The sequence below is a fragment of the Emydura macquarii genome, unplaced genomic scaffold (genome assembly GCF_026122565.2).
Source record: "Emydura macquarii macquarii isolate MOO-44397 ecotype Brisbane River unplaced genomic scaffold, CSIRO-AGI_Emac_v2 contig_2768, whole genome shotgun sequence".
NCBI lineage: Eukaryota > Metazoa > Chordata > Testudines > Chelidae > Emydura > Emydura macquarii.
In genome coordinates, this window is record NW_027132905.1 from 41391586 (window position 1) to 41412889 (window position 21304).

Here is a 21304-nt window from a genome sequence, read left to right on the forward strand (position 1 = left end):
GTTCCAGCTCTGCAGTTTCTCTTTGAAGTCTGTTTTTGAAGTTTTTTTGTAGAAGTATGGCAACTTTCAAGTCAGCTACAGAGTGTCCTGGGAGATTGAAGTGTTCTCCGATTGGTTTATGGATGTTACCATTTTTTATGTCTGATTTGTGTCCATTTATTCTTTTGCGTAGTGACAATCTGGTTCTTGCTTACAGACAGCCCCCCCATCCTGAAGCAAATACTCACCAGCAACCGTACACCATACAACAATAACACTAACCCAGGAACTTATCCCTGCAACAAACCCCATTGCCAGCTCTGCCCACACATCGACTCTAGTGACATCATCACAGGTCCTAGCCACACCATAAGGAGTTCATTCACCTGCACATCTACTAATGTAATATATGCCATCATGTGCCAGCAGTGCCCCTCTGCCATGTACATTGGCCAAACCGGACTATCACTTCACAAAAGGATAAATGGACACAAATCAGATATAAAAATGGTAACATCCATAAACCAATCGGAGAGCACTTCAATCTCCCAGGACACTCTGTGGCTGACTTGAAAGTTGCCCTACTTCTACAAAAAAACTTCAAAAACAGACTTCAAAGAGAAACTGCAGAGCTGGAACTCATCTGCAAACTTGACACAATCAAACTGGGCCTGAATAGGGACTTGGAATGGTTATCTCATTACAAGAAGTAATTGTCACTGTTCACACATTCTCAACTCCTAATCAATGGTTGTGAATAGGCCTCAACTACTCTAACTGAATGGACTTTGCTTATACCTACCTTCCCCATTGTTGTTCCTTACCCTTGGATGTATACATATACCTCCTATCTGTGATTTCTATTTCTTATATCTGACAAAGTGGGTTGCAGCCCACGAAAGCTGATGCCTGCAGAAATTAAATTTGTTAGTCTTTAAAGTGCTACAGGACTCTTGTTGTTTTTTGCTGTATACAGACTAACACGGCTACCCCTCCGGAGCTCTAAATTAGGTTATTGGGATACTATTTTAATAGGCTAGGTTAACAATGAATTCAAAATTGAATAACACATGAAAACTGAAAACTTCAAGCATGGTGAATCATTATTGACTACAGTTAAACTCAAAGTAATCAGAAAGCCATGACAGTTTTTGATGCACTTTTAGAACATTCTTCTCTCTATAAAGGAAGCCTTTTCATATCTGATTGCAAGACAAAAAACATAAATTAACATGCTGAGAGCTTTCTGATTCTTAAATATGTTGAAGACAATCAAAAGATTATCTACATAATTCTTCAGTTGTGTGTCTGCATTAAATGCATTATTAAAGAAATAATCAGTGTACTAGACAGATTACTGAGAATTTTTATTTATGAAATAATAATGCTGTGGCCCAGATTTGTTTACAGGGAATACTTGTTCTTGCCACTGTGTTGGAGAATATTCGGATTAGGCATTTATGTCCAGCCCCGTCAATACCTTTAAAAGTTTTTCCTTTTAGATCTAATTGGGATCCAAATATCCCTGTGTATAACAAAATAGGCAGACAAGATGATTGTAGGCCTGATTTTCCACACGTGTTCATTTATATTCACTTAGCATAAGTATAAATAAATACACAAGGTGCAAGACGGTGATAATCTACCCTCTATTTCAAATCACTTCTGTCCATATCTTAAGGCAGATGCAAGTGCAGGCATGAGAGGGCTGTGTGCATCTTTTTTATTTTTAAAATTATGTATCTGCACATCAGGTGTGGTGCTTCTGCTTTTGGTAAATTGCAGTGTTGTTGGTTAGTCTGAAGATTGAATAACTATGCACCCATTTGTTCTAAATGCCCATGTTAGTGTGCTACATCATCACAGGCTGGATATGCTCTACTTGTATTAATTTTTATCACTGTTCCTTGAGCATAGCTGAACAGTAAAAATAAAAAGAGTATTGTAGTTCAATTCTCTATGAAGAATTTGAAAATGTAAAGTCTAAACTGTTTACAATTAAAATGTTAACTGCAAAGGAACATTACACTGCTTCTGAATGTTAAAAGTTAATGAGGTAATGTAAAAATGTAAATTAGCATTTTTGCATGCAATATGTCAATATTTTATGGAAGGTGTAGAGTAAATTGATGTTTTGTACATATTCCAAAGACAGTAATATATGAATCAGAGACTTGGCTGGTTAGAAGAAAAAAGTTTTCCCATTATTAGACCATATTTTATTTTAATATTCTCCCATCATTGCTGAATTGTGGTAGCGTCATAATTCTGGGAAGATTTTGTTCAATACAGTAATTGTGTTATAGTGCCTTCTGTAATTCTCTGATCTTACTTTCATTTAAAAAAAAAAAAAAAAAAAAGTTCATTACTTGGTAGTGAATAGCATGCAATTTATAAAATTGGAAATTAAAGCGAACTATTTAAATTTAAAACAGGATATCAAAACATTCTATAATATGTATTAGGATATTCATTTTGAAGATATATATGGCAAAAGAAGTTACACTGCTCTAGTGAATGCCTTCTTTCTGAATGCATCATTCTGTTCAAATGCATAAAGTAGTCAGAAGAAAACAGTGTAAACCTAAAGTTGTACGAGATTGTCAGCCAGTATTTTATAGAAAACCACATTGTCTGTCTTATGAAAATTACTATTAAGTTCACTGTTTCATCTGTTCACTATAAATGGTGTCTATAGATACATGTTTTGATTTTATTTCCCCAGTTTGCAAAATGTTTTTTCCAAAAAGCTGCTCAGTGGGGACAAATACAGGTTTTCGTAAGTATCTACAATATTTCAAATATACAACTTACAGAAATGTTCCAGGAAATATCAGGGAACCACTAGTTTATAGTCATGTAGGACCAGGACAAAATTTTCTGTCTTCTTTCTGTAGTTTGCTGATAACAGGTATATCCTATATACTTTAAATGATTGTGTGTCAGGAGAGGGAGGAAAAACTCTTGTATCCAAAATACCTGTAGGCATTAGTGGGAAAGTGGGAATCATGATCAACTAGAAATTCCTTCAGGAATAATAACAAAATAACTCCTTAGGGCCCAACCTGCAAGCCCTCCATCAGCATAGAACTCCCACTGAAATTGTTAGGCTTGCAGAAACAAGCCCTTAATTTCCATTCCACATTTTACCTATAGAACGTATGAATCAGTAGTCAGCTATTGCAGCAAATTCTGCCTATCCACAATAACAATGCCTTTAAAAACAAATGATATAAAATGCTAAATAATACCACATTGTGTTGTTCACAAGCAATTCCACAAACCTAAATCTTTTAAAACTGAATATGTTTTTTAAAAACAGCTTGCCTATTAAATTCAGGAACACCTCAGCCAATGTGGAAAGCAAACTTTGTTAACTTTATAAGAAACTTTTAATTTGTCTTCTACAAGGCTTTTAGCTGATTTTAAAAGGTTATTTGGCCATGTAAAGTGGCAGTGCATAGATTTCTGTTTAAATGTAATGAAGCTTTCTTTCTGTTACAGTCAAGGAAAAGCTTTTAAAAGCATTTATTTTGTATTATTTGATTTCCCTTTATAGTGCTCCAGAGCTTCAGTTCTACACAAGTGCTGCTGCAGTTGTTATGCTCATTCCAGCGTGGATATTTTTCATGGTAAGAATTTTCATTTTCTGACAAAGATGAATTTTGCTGTTTGATTTGTGCAAATGGCTAACTTTCTGTTTACTTTTCCTGTTCCTTAAAATCATGCTGGCATGCACTTAATCCTCTGTTTACTTGTGGCGTTTAAGCAAGAGATCCAGAAAGTATGTTTAAGCAGCAGTTTCATGTAGACATGACATGATGAATAAACCAAAAAGTAGAAGCTTGCTTCAAGATTTTTAGGGAGCAAGTAATTTAGTCTGAATAAATACCTCCAAAGGGACAAGGTGGATGAGATGGTACCCAAAGGGGCAGGCATTTGAAGATTTAAAAATTAAATCCTAATGTTTGCAGGTTTCTTGGATAATAACACTTTGTCTTCACGTGGCACTTGTAATCTTAATTATAGAAGAAGAAGTTGAGACATAGTAGATAAAATCTGTTAGAGGCGAGTTAGAACTGTGTGGTTCCTACCTCCCATTTCTGTGTTCCATCCATTAAACAACACTAACCAAATGCAGCAGAAAAAAGCTGACTTAATTAACAGTACGTGAAATTAGGATATGCTGTGGCAAAGATGGTAGACCTCTCCAATTCCAGATGTATGAAAACAGAGGAGATAAATGCAGTCATCGTTTCAGGGAAACTGCACCTCTGTTTCCCCCCCTGTAGTCCCTTGGGGACACTCACTTAAGGTGTCTGGCTCCTCAGCCATCACCTCTCTTGGAATGGAAACCAGCGCTTCTCTCCCTCCTGACTGGGGTTTTAAGGCTGCACATTGTAAAGTCCCCAGCAAGCCAGTCTGCTTAAAAGCCACTCCCTGTGCTTTGCCTTCTCCCTGAGAGTTACAAATTGTGTATTGCCAGCACTTACAAGTTTATACACAGCTCCTTTTAAGAAAGCACATTTACCCTTAAGGCAAAAGCATTACAGAGAAAACATATGCAAAACAATAAAAGTTCCTGTAGCTATGCTGAAAGCTTACTGGAGACGATGCATCAGTGTTATGGGGCCCTAATAGGACAATGTCCTTCCAACTCTTCCATAAAAGTTTGGGGCCCCCCTCTTGGACAGAATGTCCTTCTGTTTGCTGGATCAGAAAGAAGGCCCTGAGTCAGCCTATGTCTACCCTGCCGTGGGAAGTCGACTTCCTTTCATTTGACTTTCAGCAGCCGATTTTTAGAAATCGCAGCAGCGTGTACACACTATACTGTTTGTGCTGGTCTCTTGCATTTACACTGATCAGCCTGAATTTGAATTGCAAAGCAGTGCAATGTGGGTAGCTATCCCATGGTGCAACTAGCCACCGTGGCTGTTTTGACGAGTGTCATCGTCTCAGGATGCAACGCTGCTTTATTCCTTCCTTCTTCTCCCTCCCCCCAACAAACAGGAAAAGTATTTTTGTGCGATTTTTTTTACTCCCCGTGATTGCCATTGCTGCAGAGACCTGGAGCCAGCTCAACTCTGCACTATAATTGTGAGCGTGACAAATACATCGTGACTTATCATCGATTATTTTAGAAATAGAGCAAGAAGCCGAAGCACAGACAACACCAATGCCACCAAGGCTGCCCTGCTACAAGACATTTAGCAGAACAATTCCCGATTGCTGCAGGCTGTAACAAGTCATATGCAGTCTGTGGAGCGCCAGTTCTGGTCCTGGGAAACAAGCACAGACTGGTGGGACTATATTGTTATGCAGCTGTGGGATGATGATCAGTGGCTGCAAAACTTTCGTATGTGAAAGGCAACTTTCCTCGAACTGTGCTCGGAGCTGGCTCCATCCGTAAAGCGCATGAATACTCACTTGAGACAAGCTATGATGGTGGAGAAGAGAGTTGCCATCACTCCATGGAAGCTGGCAACCCCCGACTGTTACCGCTCGGTTGGGAATCAATTCGGAGTCGGTAAATCTACAGTGGGCATAGCCGTGACTCAAGTGTGCAGTGCCATAAATAGACTCCTGCTACGAAGGCTAGTGACTTTGGGAAATGTGCAGGACATAGTGGAGGGGTTTGCCACGATGGGGTTCCCAAACTGTGGTCCCCATCTTAGCGCCTGCACATCTAGCGCCTGCACATCTAGCGACCGAGTACATAAACTGCAAGGGGTACTTTTCCATGGTCCTGCAGGGGCTTATGGATCACAGAGGTTGTTTCACAGACATCTATGTGGGGTGGTCTGGGAAAGTGCATGATGCTCGTGTATTTCGTAACTCGGGGCTGTGTTCTCTAAGATGCAGGTGGGCACTTTCTTCCCTGACCAAAAAATTCACATCGGGGGTGTGGAAATGCCAATAGTGATCCTGGGGGATCCTGCTTACCCCTTGCTCCCTTGGCTAATGAAGCTGTATACCGGTCACCTTGACAGTAACAAGGAGTGTTTTGATAACAGGTTAAGCAGTTGCAGAAATGGTTGTAGGATGTGCCTTTGGGCGTTTAAAGGGTAGATGGAAGAGTCTCCTCACTAGGCTGGACTTGAATGAGAAGAACCTCCCTTCTGTGATATCTACTTGCTTTGTTCTTCAGAATGCGAGTGAAGCGAAGGGTGAGAGGTTCCCCAAGGGTAGGGCTGTGGAGGCAGAAAGACTGGTCACCAATTATGAGGAGCCAGATGCCAGCGCTACGTTGAGAGCTAACCGCGGAGCGCTTTGCATTAGGGAAGCTTTGAAAACCAGGTTCTGCAGTGAGATGCAGGACTGATTTCTGTTCCTGTATGTTGTTTGCCTTTGGTGGGAAACCCCCCTCCCATCGATATCTGTGCCCTCCAAATCCCTCCTGAACAAGATATGATTTAATAAAGAAACATATTGAAATGATGCCAAACTTAATTTCTTAACATTTAAGTAATGGGGGAAGGGCGGGGGAGTGTTCATTCACTGTCTCAAGGGGGACTCCAGTGGAGGCGAGCACGTACTGCAACCTGGCCATTCTCCTCCGAGACCTCTTTGCAGTGGGGGAGGTGAAGGGCGGCAAAGCCCTCGATTGAGGAGCATTATGGAGGGGCTGCAGCGGGACTCTGTCCTGCCTCTGCTCCTCCTGAAGCTCCACAAGCTGCCGGAGCATGTCTGCCTGGTCCCGCATGATTCGCAGCATTTACTGCGTGGTGCTGCGATCATGCTCCATCATTTCTTGGCAACTCTCCCTGTCCATGTCCATATTCTGGGACAAGGTCAGCCTCCACGCTCTTTGCTCTGTCTCGGCAGCTGAGGCGTTCATGAGCTCGCCAAACATGTCAGCTCTGCTCCCCCCCCCCCTTTCTAATCTGAGACAGTCTTTCGGCAGCATTTCTAAGGGTCAGTCCAGTGCTGAGGTGTCTATAGAAGGAAAGAAAAATAACAAGGTAACCACAATTAGCATAGTGAAGAAAATGATACAAATGTAACAATTTAGATAATGATCCCCTGAAAAAATGTAGCAAATTATTCCTGTGTTACAATGTAGAAAATGATCCCCTGCTACAATATAGACAATCTCCATGCAGTGCACAGGGCAAACACAGAGACTCATTCCATTCCTGACATCCCAGAACGGTCTGCTTGCTGTGCCATTACAGAGAGGATCTGAGGACAACATGGTGTGGTGGGGAGGGGGGGCAAGCTCTGCTTGTATTTTAAACCCTTACAGAGAGGAACAGTGGATAGCATGGGGGGGTGGGGGGGAGGCTATGCTTAAAACACAGATTTGCTGGATGCAGCGGGGTACCAGCAGTGTTCCGCCATGATGCAGGCTACCTTGATTGCAGCGAAGTATCCTACCATGGAGGGAGGAACAAGGAAACCCTCCCCTGAAAAGTTTTGTAAAGGATAACCGATTACATACATGAAAGTTTCTGTGAGATATCAACTGATGATAAACGTAGCATTTCTCATCACATAAAAAACCGGATCCCTGGGTAACCCCCCAGTACAGTCATCAAACGCCTGAGATTCCCTTCATGCCCCCCCCCCAATGTAAAAGGACAGAAATGCTAAGAAGAAAAAAAACTCACCAGATGTGCCTTCCCCGGGATCATTTGTGCTGTTCTGTGTGCTGATGGACTGCTCGGGGGTCAGGAATAAGTCCTGACTTTCTGGGAGAATGGACACCCCGCTCTCCTGCACCCTGCTCTCCACAGCTTTCTCCTTGACCATGGAGTCTTCATCATTGATCAGGGACTGTGACCTAGCGGAGGTATCGATGCTGCAGGGAGGCACCGTGGTAGGATCGCCACTGAGAATTGCATGCACCTCATCATAAAACCGGCATTTTTTGGGCGAGGAGCCAGAACGGCTGTTAGCTTCCCTGGCTTTCTGATAGGACTGGCACAGCTCCTTGATCTTCACGTGGCACTGCTGAGCATTCCTCTTGTGTCCCTTCTCCAGCATGCCCTGGGATATCTTCCCATAAATGTCCAGATTCCTTTTGCTGGCTCTGAGCTGAGCCAGAACAGACTCCTCGCCCCACAGCCCGATGAGATCTAAGACCTCTGGTCGACTCCATGCTGGAGCCCATTTGGGCTTTGCAGTAGCCATGTGGAGAACAGTGACAAAACTTGCTCCACGCTGACAGCACAGGAAATGAAAATTCAAATCTTCCTGGGGCTTGAGGGAGGGGACTTTTCCTGCTAGCATGACCACTGAGCAGCACAGTGAGACTGTCCAGAGCAGTCAAAACGAGGCATTGTGGAATACATTCCGGAGGTCAGTTAATTCAATGTAAGTGATGTTGTGTCTACAGTGACACTAAATCGATTTAACAAATTTGAATTAGGCACTACGCCACTTGCAGAGGTGGTCTTATTAAGTCGATTTTAGAGACACCCTAATTGGAATTAACAATGGTGCCAGTGTAGACGTGGGTGTAATTAAGTCGACCTAAGTCGCCAATGTAGACCAGGCCTCAGTTTAACTGCAGTCCTTTTATGCCAAAACCCTTTCGTCTGTTGGTCTCTGGAAAATCCAGTTTGAACCAGTCTACATGAGCGTCCCAAGGGGTGGGACCTCTCTGGAGGTGTTTATATCTTAAATCTAAATTTCCCCCCAGTGGTTTTGGGTCCTGGAAGAGCTGTGATAATCCTCCCCCATGCAGTAGATCACAGTCATACATCTAATCCCTGGCCCACAGTGATATGTAAACTTAATATGGTATGTTCCATCAAAGGTACTGCATACAGTTACAATATCTGTCATAAAAGCAGTTATTGTAACCATGCTAGCTAGATTAAAGATGGCTTCAAAAATATCCCCATGCAGTACTTGGACATATTAGTATTTTAATTCAGACGATGCAGAGTTCTTCGTGCTCTTTAAAATCTTCTTGTCTGATCACCATTTCATTGGTGTTTGGGGAGGGGGAAAAATACAAAGTATTTTAAAAAGGTGATGGTGAGGGAGAACCTTAGTTTTTAATGTTAATAAAAACAGCATATACAAGGGAGGAAGAGAGCAACACAGAGAGTGTATGCTTCTAATTATGATTATTGTAAATTCCTGTGATAGATGACTACAACAGATTGGTAGACTCTAGGTTCTTTAACAGAATAGAGAGCTCTTCTGCTAAGTCATCTGAGATTTTGATGTTAAAACCCTTAATTAGTCATATTACAGTAGCTGGTTAAGACCTCAGCATGAATTCAGGGTAGATACAGAGAGGGGATGAGTTTGGAAACTAACTCAGGGTCAGTGTGCTCTATTTAGGGTAGGTTAGGGACTCAGTTCATTGTGAATGGGCCAAGTTATCTATTACAATCAAATTACATCAGCAGTTACAAAATTAAATCTGTCAAATCACTTTGGGTGAGGCTACACCTCAGGGTTGGTAGAGGGTTAATAGAAAAGCTTTTTGTTGTAGCGTAACATGTTCAAAGGAGGAAATATCACACAGGATATGTGAGAAATAATGAAACATTCAGCTAGATAAGGCTTAGGCTATTCTTGCTCTCTGCTGCAGAGAAGATAAAACATAAAGAATATAAATATTCCAACTCCTACTTCTGAAAATTAGATTCAGTAGTCCTGTCTTTATTTCCAGTATAAATGAGTGCCTCCTTTAGGTCCAGGGGCAAAATTAAGTTATCTAGTCTAGGTTTTCTTGTAAAAGAAAACAGGACACAGCTACACTCTTAAAATCCTATTCCTTTCTTTGGCTTTAGGATGTTCCGGTGATTGGGAAAAGTGGAAGGCGTTTCAATTACAACCAAGATGTCATTGTACTGCTCCTAATAGATGGAGTCTTGTTCCATTTGCAGAGTGTTACAGCATATGCCTTGATGGGAAAGATTTCTCCTGTAACTTTCAGGTAAAACTATAGATTTCATGTCAAAAGTACTGTTCTTTCCTTACTTAGACCATCTCAAATTGGGAACTGATTGAAAATGCTGCTATACACTGGAATAAATAAAATAAATGTACATGTACTCCAAATTAATGAGGATGTTTTCCAAATCTTAAAAGCAAACATAGGGCCAAATCTTTGTACTTTCCTTGTATGAGTAGTCCCATTGGTTGCAAAGGGACTATTGCTCTTGTGTGTAAGGAAAACAGGATTTGATCCTTGGCATTATGCTTATAGGACAGGTATGCACAATTCTTAGTATCATTTCACATAAATAAGCAACCCCTTAGGGATATGCTTACAAATTGCTGAATGGAGTTTTAGGTATGTGATTTTAATTTTAAAATATTTACTGACACTGCCAGCTTTCTGGTGGGAATGAGTAGGTGAGTGCATTAGCCAAGGAGAATTAGTGACATTCTATTGTATGCTTTAAAAAACAAAGCATGTCTCTTACTTGACAACTTTAATTATTCCCACTAGCTCTCATCATAGGGATACTACACAAATGTTATTGCTGATACTTAAAGAATTCTATAGGCATTTTTTATTAGTCTAAGTAGGAAAAGTGGAATCTCACTTTCTGCAAGGTAAAGCACCAAAAGATCTGAGTGTGATGGAGCATGTTGAATGTGTATTGTGTATGGTGAATGTCAAAGTGTTTCAATTCTTAATATTTGTGTTTTGTTGTTTCAGTGTTGCTAGTACTGTGAAGCATGCGTTGTCAATCTGGCTAAGTATTATTGTGTTTGGCAACAAAATCACAAGCCTCTCCGCCATTGGGACAGTTCTAGTAACAATTGGTGTTTTGCTATATAACAAGGCAAAGCAACATCAGCAAGAAACGATACAAAGCCTGGCAGTGGCATCCTCACAAAGCACAACTGAAGATATTGAGCCCCTGATATCCAAGGATTTAAAGCCATATGATTGATACGGCTCTTAATTCTTCCACCTCAACCTGACATGACTCAGAGGAACTCTGTCTTAAATGGACACTACCCCAGCAATTGACAATGCTTGGTTTCTTTGAGTTCACAATAGGTGAAAGGATGGACTTTGTTGCAGAGAGAAAAGAAAAATAGTATCCTATAAGCCCTGATTTACTAGAAACTGACATATAGAACAGAAGACCAAGAGTAATCATTGGTAAACATTGGCTTCATATTTCTTTCTTGACTGCAAAGAAACCACAAAACTATATTGGAGATAAAACTTCAGTGTCACATGGAAAAATCACTTGTACCCCAGCCCCAACAAAAGTAATGTGATAACATGAGCCATCCCTGTTTTCTGATTCTTGCAGTAGGATGAAACTAATGCATAGAAAAAAATGTCTAGTTGCCACTTTTTTTAAACATCATAGACTGCCTGTGTGTGTAGTCAGGATCTGGAAGAAAGCACTCTGAAAGATAAAATCAGTCATTTTCATTTACCCAACTGTTGGTGCAAACTATGAAAATGGGCAGCTACTCTTGAGTATAAAGCCAGCAAAGAGAATTTGTGCTTTTCTTTGAAACTCTATAACAACTGGAGCATTGCAGCTTGCCTGGATACCTACCACATTCATGTGTCTGCAAAACTGAAACACACACACACACACACACATACCTATAAACTGAGAGTCAACACTAATAAGTATAGTTGCTATCAGGCAAAAACCACTAGAAATTTTCAGAAATAAATGAGGCTTCATCAGCGTTTCCATAGTAAGTACTGTCTTAATTTTAGAAATATAAAATTTTTCTCTGTATTGTAATTTACCATAAAATATTTTTGAGACAAGAGGGGAAAGAGTTTAAATTAAAAAAAAAAAATAGGTGTGCAGTGAAAAAATGGACGTCTTGAAACTCAGGATTATAACTCTGCCTCTTTGTGCTCAAGTATTTTAGTATATCCTGTTACTGTGATAAGGAGCTAGAGTAGATAGAGTTGAAAGGTAGAATTTTAACCTTAAGCTAAGAATATTCTGGCTTATGTTGCTTTTAAGTTTTTAAATTTTGCATGATATAGTATTAAAAAAAATCAGTGCTTTGAAAGAATGAAGGTAGAAAGCTGCAGCTTCATTTTTATTATTTTACCTTTTAAAAATGTTAAACCTTTCTTCTGTAAGAAGAAAGTAAATATTTACATGAAAAAACATGCATGGAGTGCAACAATAGGTATAAAAACTTTAAAGGAGATTTCTGGAGGAAAAATAATACAACAGAATTAAAATAGAATTTTTAATAATATTTAATAATTACTTCTTACCTGACAGATCACAGGTTGACAGCATAAGCATGGATCAAGCAAGGATCAATTGTGAAATAGCCTGTTAGGAAGTGACTCACCTTAGCTCTTGATCCTGCAAAATCAAACCATATGCTTAACTTTACACACTGTGAATAGTCCCATTAACTTCAATGGACTACTGCCATAATTAATAGTTGTAAGAGTGGGTCCCTAAGTGCCATGTGCGGTAATGACCCTGAAAGTTATTTTTCTCAGTTATTGTTTAAGCATACACTGTTTCCTATCACTTTCCTAGATATGACCCATACAATGGGGTATGTACACTGAAGAATTTTAAAAAACTTTTATTTTTTGCTACACTTGCGTGCAAGATGTCTAATCACAGATTTTTAAATTCCTAGTGTTACGTGCAACCTAAGCCAGATTTGACTTCAAAACTGCTAGTTTTTAGCCTGCCAATCCTTTATTTATCTTTTTACATAAACATTAGTGGTGATACTTTTTACTAGATTAAGCATCATGCTATACCCAATGGCAGGTATACAATCACTTCATAAAAGTTCTTCCTATCTGAAATATCTGCTGAGCCATTGTTGTCAGGATTACAGCATAGGCCTCTCTCTCCATACAGCAGCCACAGTCATCAATCAAGATTTAGAAATTTCCTACAGTAACAGGTGTAGTCCTGGTTTTACCTAATGTTAGTAAACCTAAATCAGTGTCCTGAAGCACATTGTATCATGCCATAGGAATGTCCTAACTTTTACCATACAAAAATACAGCAACTTGCTCTGTGGTAGTTAGATTTCTCTCTAAAACTATGTGGAAAAAAAAGAATGCTACTAAAGATTTAGACTATGTAGGTACTGTCTTTAAAAACTAAGACTTTTTAAAGTAAAATTAAAATAATGTCTAATATGTACTCTACAAATGATGGATTTGGTCACTCTCATGGGGTTTTTACTATAAGAGAAATTGCCTCTCCAAGTGCAAAAAATAAGCGCTTTTCTCCAGTAAACCAAACCATTAAGCTATAAGTAACAATACAAATATAAAATGCAATCTGGGGATCATGAAGTCTTTGGGTTGTGAAAAATTGGGAACAAAAACAAAGCTAAAGTATTATGTTCAAAGTGTTAATACTTCTTTACTGCCTACACGCTAATGCTTGCACTAGCTTTATGACTGCCCATCTGATGTTATTTGTGCTGTAAAGTCAGGGATATTGGGTCCACACTCAAACAAAAATATTAATTGTTTAAACTTTAAAAATCCAGTAGTTAATCTGGGCTGGACTTGCTGAAGTATAAGACTTTCCTTTTAGCTGTTAGATATAACTTGCAATTGTAGTTGTCTCTTTAGACCTGGCTTCCTTTTTTGGGTGAATCTGCTGCATGTCTAGATCCCTTTAGGCAAAATAAAAAATTAAGCTTAGAATTCTGTTCGACAACAATGCTAGCTTCAGAAGAGTTTGTCTACCTGAAAGATCCCATCACATAGCCCAAAAATAAGTTGAGCATAGTCAGTAGAATTTATTGGCCACGTTCTGCGCATAGCCAGTTGGTGCATGTTTCTAGCCTGGCACTATTTTTCTCATCCACACAAAGGATAAACAGATTTCTAGCCCCATTTGCCTTGTGACAGCTCAACATCTAGCCAAATAAACTGTGAGTCAGCCAAATTTCTAATGAATGTTATCTAGATGCAAAGCCATAGGTAATGTGGAAAGCTGTGAACTATGTGAGATCTAGCTCATTTTTAAGTTCTGCCTTCCAATAGTCGATTTTGAGTTCTGCCAAGAATTCACAGTCTCACCTTCACTGAGATTTTCAAAGAGCAGTGTCACTTCTTGGCTTACGTAAAGGTAGAATTTGTGGTCAATAATTGTGCACAGAATCAGTATTTTAACTGTCTGGCATATTTGTTTTATAGAAAGTACACATCCTCCTTAAACTGCCATTTAAAGATGTTATATAAGTGGCTTAATTATACGTTTTTTGTTTTTTTAAAGCATGTCCTGATGTAAGTTACCCAATACATTATTTTCACTGCCAGTTTCTTTCTAGTTGCATATGCCTTTTGTTAAAGAGAAAATACTTGAACTGCATGCGAAGGTTGTTTAGATTTGGATTGTTACGTTGCTCAACAGTCAGGCCTTTGAGTCCATTAAACTCCAAAAACAGAGTTATCTAATGTTTTCTCTTTGGAAAACATGACAGATTTCCTGTTGCCAAAGAGTATAATATGTTCTTTTGAAAACCAAAGGACTTATCTTTATTTTGTATACATGACTCTGCTGCATCAGAACAAATATATAGCCTTGCATTTCTGGGGTGTCATAGGGCTTTCAACGAAACCATTTTGTAAATAGCTAGCTAATTTGGCAAGGACAGTGATACTGAAAACTAGATAACCACAGAGTAAACATAAATCACAGCAGTCTAGGGCAGGTATTTATTTTAAAAATCCCTCTCTCCCCAATCTTAGTGGTATACTGTGCTTGATGGAAGGGACCAGCTGACTTGCAAATATAGGGAAACAGATTGTTCTGTTATGTACATTAACTATGATGATCCTATCCCCAAAACTACAAATCTACCATCTGAAGATGTGGTTAATAAAGCTGCTGTCAGACAATGATTATTATACATATTAATCTCCCCACGGATATAAAAATGTTGGGAGTTAATTGTAATTGGGTTGTGACCATTTCATGTTGAGTCCTTCCCTCCCTTATGACTAAGTGATCCCAGTATTGTAGGTACCCTGTAATTTGATCCTTCTCTAACTTCCCTATAAAAATTGGAAGAGTAGCATTTGTCGAACGAATGAGTTGCTGTGAAGAATCCGTTATACTGCAGTGGCTCTGCTGCCTGTACTCTAGCACAGATGAATTACTTTAGCAGCCTTAAGGAATAATTCCTTATTGAGTTATGAATCAAAGCTGATATATATATTTTTTTACTCATAGTTTCTCTCCTTTCCTGTGGGTTATTTTTCTTTTCATGTGCGGAGGTGCTGGCAGTTTCCCCTTAAGCCAATAGCAAGGAATAGGTATCTTGAAAATAACTCAGACATTTTCTTGGCTCTTGTTCTCTTTCCAACCACTGCAGATCTCTATAATCACCTTTTTGTTTGTCTTAAGGAATGAAAGTGCTTCCAAGCCCAGCTTTTGCACAGTCCAACATGATGTCTCAGAACTAGGGTGGATGTTTAGTCTTGTTTTTCAACATAAACTTAAAACCAGGATGATGATTGTAATGGAGTCACACAGTGGGATAACTCTTGCAGCATAGTACAGGATTGTGGTTTTCTTTTGGAAGTGGTGGAAGCCTGGTCTGTGTGTTAAGGATTCTCTTCAGTGTAATCAAACACTGTGCTTTTCCCTCTCAACACCATCCTTGGTTCTGTTTTTTAACTCATCACATAGGTAGCTTCTGTCTCCTTTTGAATGGATATTAGAATTTATAGCCACTGTCTGGGTAGGGGCTAAAAAAACAGATTTGCCTTTGGTAAGCTAGTATCACTGCAGTTTTGAGGCATGAACCAGCATTGGGCCTTATGGAATTTACAATCATATATGAACACCTATTTTTTTCATACACTTCATGTATAACATTACATAAGGTCTGATTTTAGTGTCTTATTCAGCTAAGATGGGCATAGAGGCAAAAGGGCTGCAAAAGCCACAGACCTGGCATCTAATTCACCTAAAAAAAAATTCTACCTTGCAATTCAGAACATAAGAATGGCCATATTGGGTCAGACCAATGGTCCATCTAGCCCAGTGTTCTGTTTTCCGACATTGACCAATGCAAGTTGCTTCAGAGGTAATGAACAGACCAGGTAATCATCATATGATCCATTCCGTTGCCCATTTCTCTGCTTCTGGCACACAGCAATTGTGGCTGACTCTTGTGCAAATAACTCATGAAGCTTTGTAAGCCTCTTCTAGAAAGCTGAACACCTCATGCCTGCTTAAACAGCATTTTACTATATTAATGAAGCTTCTGGAACCACTTTCTGCTAGTCAAATTAGTGACCCTGTCTAAGAAAATATGACTCAAACTACACCAGCTGGGCAGCTCCTCTTCTGATTAACTGTTTTTTTAAAGACAGAATCGAATCACATTTTATCTGTCTTATCAATGAGGGACTGAGAAGTAAAGGAGGAGCAGGACACCAGAATGGCCATCAGTGTCCACTTTGAGAGAGTTTCAGCTCCTGAACTGCAGTAAGGCAAAGCTTGCTGGAAGCCTAAAAAAGCTGCTATGGTTCAGCACCCCTAGAACCAAGTTTTTGCTAACTAGTAATTGATCAGGAGAAAGGATCAGTGAATTGCTGTTTCAATGCAGACAGACAGTTCTAAATGAACATTTAAGTGTGTCAGAGAAGAGGGGAATTTATAAAGTGGGCAAGAGTGTTGGCTCATCATTCAGCAATCGTTTAAATGGCAAATATCGTAGTTTCTGAGAAACTGGAAAACACAGTAGCTCTAATTGCTTCATCTATGTCAGGGCCAAACCTTTACGTATTTGATAGCAAACTACGAATGTGGGACTGAAATACACTGTACATAATGTTTTGTAGATATTTTGTATAGTCCCAATTTCAGTATTTATGTAAGGTAGGATGTTCGAGTGCTTTCTAAAAAGTAATTTCCCTCATGCATAATCAAGTAAATATAACTGTTAGTTCTGTTTTTAATAAATGTCTGATCCTGTGGATAACCAATCATGATTGTTCCTGCAAACAGATACCATTGAACATACCTGTTTTTTCACTTATTCTTGAAAAGAATAAAATTAATAATGTCATCCTGTTTTTATTCATCATTTATTCTAAAGATCCTAATAAATTAGGGAGAAAAATGAAAACAAAAAATCCATCATATAAGTTTGTCTGTGAATGTGATTATTTAAATAAATATGAAAACTTTCTTCAGTGATCAGTGACTGTACCTTGATAACGGCTGAAATACCGAGGCCCCAGGCGTACTGGGGACGATGAGGAAACAAACCCAGGCTTTTCTATTAGACAACGTAAATCTCTCTCTGGGGAAGATGGGACACAGCTTTTTCTGGTGAATAGAGCAGCTAACAAGTAAGGACTTTTAGGGTATGTATACAAAGGAATTAAAAAAAACCCATGGCTGGTCCGGGTCAGCTGTCTCTTGGTCACAGGGCTCCGACTCTGGTGCTGAAAAATTATTGTGCAGATGTTCAGGTTCAGGCTGGGGTCCGAGTTCAGGCTGGAGCTTGAATGTCTATACCGCAATTTTTAGCACCACAGCCCAAGCCCTGCCAACTTAAGTCAGCTGGGCCAGCTGTCGTGATGCTGCAGGTCTTTTGTCCCTGTGTAGATGTACCCTTAGGTTCTAAATGCTGGCTCTAAGAGTGGAGTGTGGTCTTAAGGATTGGTGTCTGGGACTGGGAACTAGGCCATCTGAATCGCAGTCTCATTTCTGCTATTGAACTGCCTTGTGACCTTGGCAAGTTGCTTAACTGCCCTAGCAATTTTGCCCATTTGCAAAATAAGATTTAATATATATCTATCTCATGGGGTGAGGTTTAATGTCTAAATGCTTTGAGATTAATAGATGAAAGTGCTTGCACAAAACTGTCAATGTCCCCTCTGCCCATACTAATTTTTGTTATAATTGTATAATTAAACTGAATTCCACTTTTATGGCTTTTTTGTCATCTAATTTCTTAATCTGCTATAACTATATATGGCTTGCTTCATCTGTTGTTTGTTCTTGTCTACCGAGAGTGCCTATTTTCAAGCTCTAGGCACCATTGCATCAGAATTTGTAATGCTTTTTCTTTCAATGCACAAGCTCCTTGTGTAGCGTTGTGTATTAAGTCCTTGATCTATGAAATTTATGTTTTACTGGGGGGGGGCTTGATTTTGTTAATTTAATGTCTTTCTAACGGTGATGGGCTAGCTCAACAGAAGTTAGCTTAGCGCAACAGAAATTACAGCTTGACAAAAGAAATTCTCATTTAAATTGTATGACTTGTATTTCATGCCAGAACTCATAATGATCCCTTCTGGTCTTAAAATAAAAATCTTCAATGTTGAAAAATAGTGGCATGAATGCCTTAAAACCTGAAGTCATCCTGTTTACAGACAATATATGCAAAAAAAACTGAACCATGTAGAAGCAGTCCAATGTCAAAACCCTGACCCTTATTATAAGGAGCGTATCACTACCCGGGCCTGGCCTCTGACACTTCCTATGAGACTTCTAGTTGTGGTGGGATGTTCCCCCCAACACATTTCCTGCAAAGTTCCAAACAGCCAGAATAAACAGGTAAGGTATGTGAGCTGGATTTTAGGTGGTAAGTACCTTCTTGCTTATTACAAAGTCATAAGGAAAAATTTGAGCTTAAGTTGCTAAATAAAAATACATTTTTATATAATCAATTTTAATAGTTTACTGACAAGTAAGCACAATGTAGGTTTTAGGGGCTTTACCCTTAAATTCTACTTCTAATATTCAAAACAGCTAGCCTACAAGTATAATTCATAGTCAGTGTTTTATGCTTATTGTGCAAAATTAACCAGCAAGAATTTAATAAACTGAAAAGTAGAAAGATGGAATACAGAACAGGATTGTTTTCGTGCACAGGGAGGTAGCTGACAAGCGTCATGGGAGGGTGGAGGGGGCACCGTGACAGCTTAACCATTCTAAAATAGCAGGGAGCTCGTGCACTGTACTTTGATTGGCCACGCTACTTTCTAACGGTGTGCGACTTGGCAACCCAGGGCCCGCTCGACGTGGCCTAAGGCAAGGTTCTGTGCCTCAGTTTCCCCAGTTGCAAAAAAGGGCTAGCGCGCCTGTCCTTCCTCAGCGGGGTGAGAATAAACAGTGCCCTAGTGCTCAGCTGAAAATGCTCTAGATAAACAACTGTCTGTGCCCCCGTCGGCTTGCAACGGACGGCAGGCTGCCTGGGGCACACAACAGCCCGCAGTCACGTTTCCTAGGCGGGGAGCTAAACCCCATCCCGTTTCTCGCCTCGGGAGGACCTGTCCTCGGCCGGGAGCCTGCAGCAGGGGCCTCGCTCTCCAGTCCACATCCGTCCCTGTGGAGAGGGCGGAAGCGGATCTGCGCCGGCGCGGCTCCGCTACTGCCGGGGATGGGAAGTCACCCGAGCCCGCCTATGCGGGGCGGGGCGGGCCCTCAGGTCTCCACGTGCGGGGCATCGCTGGGCCCGCGCACCCGCCCAGGGGCTTCCGGCTTCAGCCCACGCGCCACCGGGCGCGCGCCCCCAAGTTGGCCGGCGCCGCGGGAACACGCCCCAGGCGGCCAGACTGACGGCGGGGCGAACCGCACCACGCTACTACGTCATCATCAGATGCGCCGGGGAGCGGAAGTGACGCGTTTGTCCCGCGCTGGTGGTTGGCGCTGCGCTGCCTCTCTTAGTCTCCGGCGGCGGGCGGTGCTGGCGGTGAGTTACTTGCTGCTCCCTTTTGGGCCTATTGTGGTAGTGGGGCTAGCTCTGGGGTACCGAGGGCCCAAGGGCTGGTGCGAGGTTGGGGGGCCTGAGGGGACTAGGTGCGACTCGGGGGCTGAAGCTGTGGGGCTTCCTGTTGGAGGCTCTGAGGGGTGGCGTGAGGTGGGGAACCTCGGGGCCGGTGAGGGGGGAGGTTTGAGGGGGGAGGCGAGGTAGAGGAGATTGGGGTCCTGGGGGGGTGGCTGGATGGGGGTGGTGAGGTAGAGGAGGCCGGGGACAAATGGGGGGATGCTGCTGATGGGGGCGGGGTTGAAGCAGCGAATGAGGCTATTGGGAGCATGAGGTGATAGGAAGCGGAGAGTGCAGTGCTGTGGGGTAAATCTCCACGGGAGTGGGGTGGTGTTTCCTGGTGTTGCACGCAGAATTCATCTTACCATGTCCCTGTCTATTAGGAAATTGCTTGTGAAGTCTCCCAGAAGCCTCCAAGAGAGGGTGTCTGAAATATAGTTTTGAATGATTTGTGGGTTTTAGTTCTGGTTGGCAGGGAGTCTAGGATCCAACAAAACTTAATAAGACACACTTGGGGGTATCCTGCCACTGGAAAAGTGAGGCTAGGAAGATTCAGATAGCAATAGGGCTTGCATTGCATACTTACTGTTACTTTGTGTGTGTGTGTGTATTTAGTATGCTACATGTAATACTTAGTATAATAACATTCTAGTCTGGAAAGATGCAACAAATGGCAGGAGGAAAGCATAAATGGAAGGCCAAGCACCTGAAGCCTTATTTATATGGGAAAGTGTTTTGGTACTTGTATAACCAAAGGTGTAGATTTAAATAGCTATAGTATATAGCTGTAATCTCCTCTTATTCCAGCTTCTTTGGTAACCTCCTCTTATTCCAGCTTCTTTGATATAGTTTAAATTCCTTCCCAGGTGACTGACTAAACCAAAACAGACACTCTTATATCAAAAGAGAAAGTGGGGGGTGTTATAACTAGTAAAACATGCCTGTGTATTCAAGACCTGAAACAGCTCAGCCCACAAGAGAATCAAAGTGTGAAGTATTTGTAATGTTGTTTCCGCTATCTTTTTACAAAGGAAGACAGGATTGTCCTTGTTCTTTACCACCTCCACAAGGTCATTAAATACAGTATAAGCCATTTCTGCCCAGCCCACTTACAGAGACCCCTCTTCTTTCTTTTTCTTGGAAGCCCTTTTTGCTTTACTCCAAAGATGACCCACATTTTGAAAGTATTTGAATATAGTACAGTTTAATAAACAATATGCTAAACCAGGATGTCTTCATCAACTTTCCTCTGTGACCCATTCAGATTAATTCTGGGTTGGATATCAGAGCCCAACAGGGCTATATTATACCAGGACTGTATATTATACAAGGGCTGTTTGAAGAGACAGAAAATATTTTGTGACATTTTCTAGCTTCATCTGGCCCATTTTCACACATCCCTCTCAGGTGGGGGGTGGCTGGGGGGAAATTTGTGCATATTTTATGGTGACGGAAACATGGATGCAAAAACATGCACAACTTTGCAACAAATTCCCAAAAGGCTCATTTTGAGCACTTCTGGATTTTTGTGAATATTTTAACCACTTCTACTAGTGGGACTTGATGTATGAAACTAGCCTCTGCAGGTGTGTGCCTCTGAAAACTGAAATACACATTTGAAACTATG

At 40.8% G+C, this 21304-nt stretch overlaps 2 protein-coding genes across 6 annotated transcripts in view; both read left to right on the forward strand.

Moving 5' to 3' along the window:
- The window catches only part of SLC35E2B (solute carrier family 35 member E2B), a 31016-nt gene extending 14051 nt beyond the window's left edge, over nt 1-16965 (forward strand). For both annotated transcript variants that reach the window (XM_067567202.1, XM_067567203.1), the window contains 4 exons: nt 2705-2758; nt 3539-3611; nt 9732-9877; nt 10610-16965. In XM_067567202.1, coding sequence (XP_067423303.1) covers nt 2705-2758; nt 3539-3611; nt 9732-9877; nt 10610-10847 — 511 coding nt within the window. In that variant the 3' untranslated portion in view covers nt 10848-16965. The remainder of the gene's footprint in view (nt 1-2704; nt 2759-3538; nt 3612-9731; nt 9878-10609) is intronic.
- Nucleotides 16966-19471: 2506 nt separating this feature from the next.
- LOC137165772 (cyclin-dependent kinase 11B-like) overlaps nt 19472-21304 on the forward strand; it is a 38495-nt gene continuing 36662 nt past the window's right edge. For all 4 annotated transcript variants that reach the window (XM_067567205.1, XM_067567207.1, XM_067567206.1 and 1 more), the window contains exon 1: nt 19472-19602. In XM_067567205.1, coding sequence (XP_067423306.1) covers nt 19510-19602 — 93 coding nt within the window. In that variant the 5' untranslated portion in view covers nt 19472-19509. The remainder of the gene's footprint in view (nt 19603-21304) is intronic.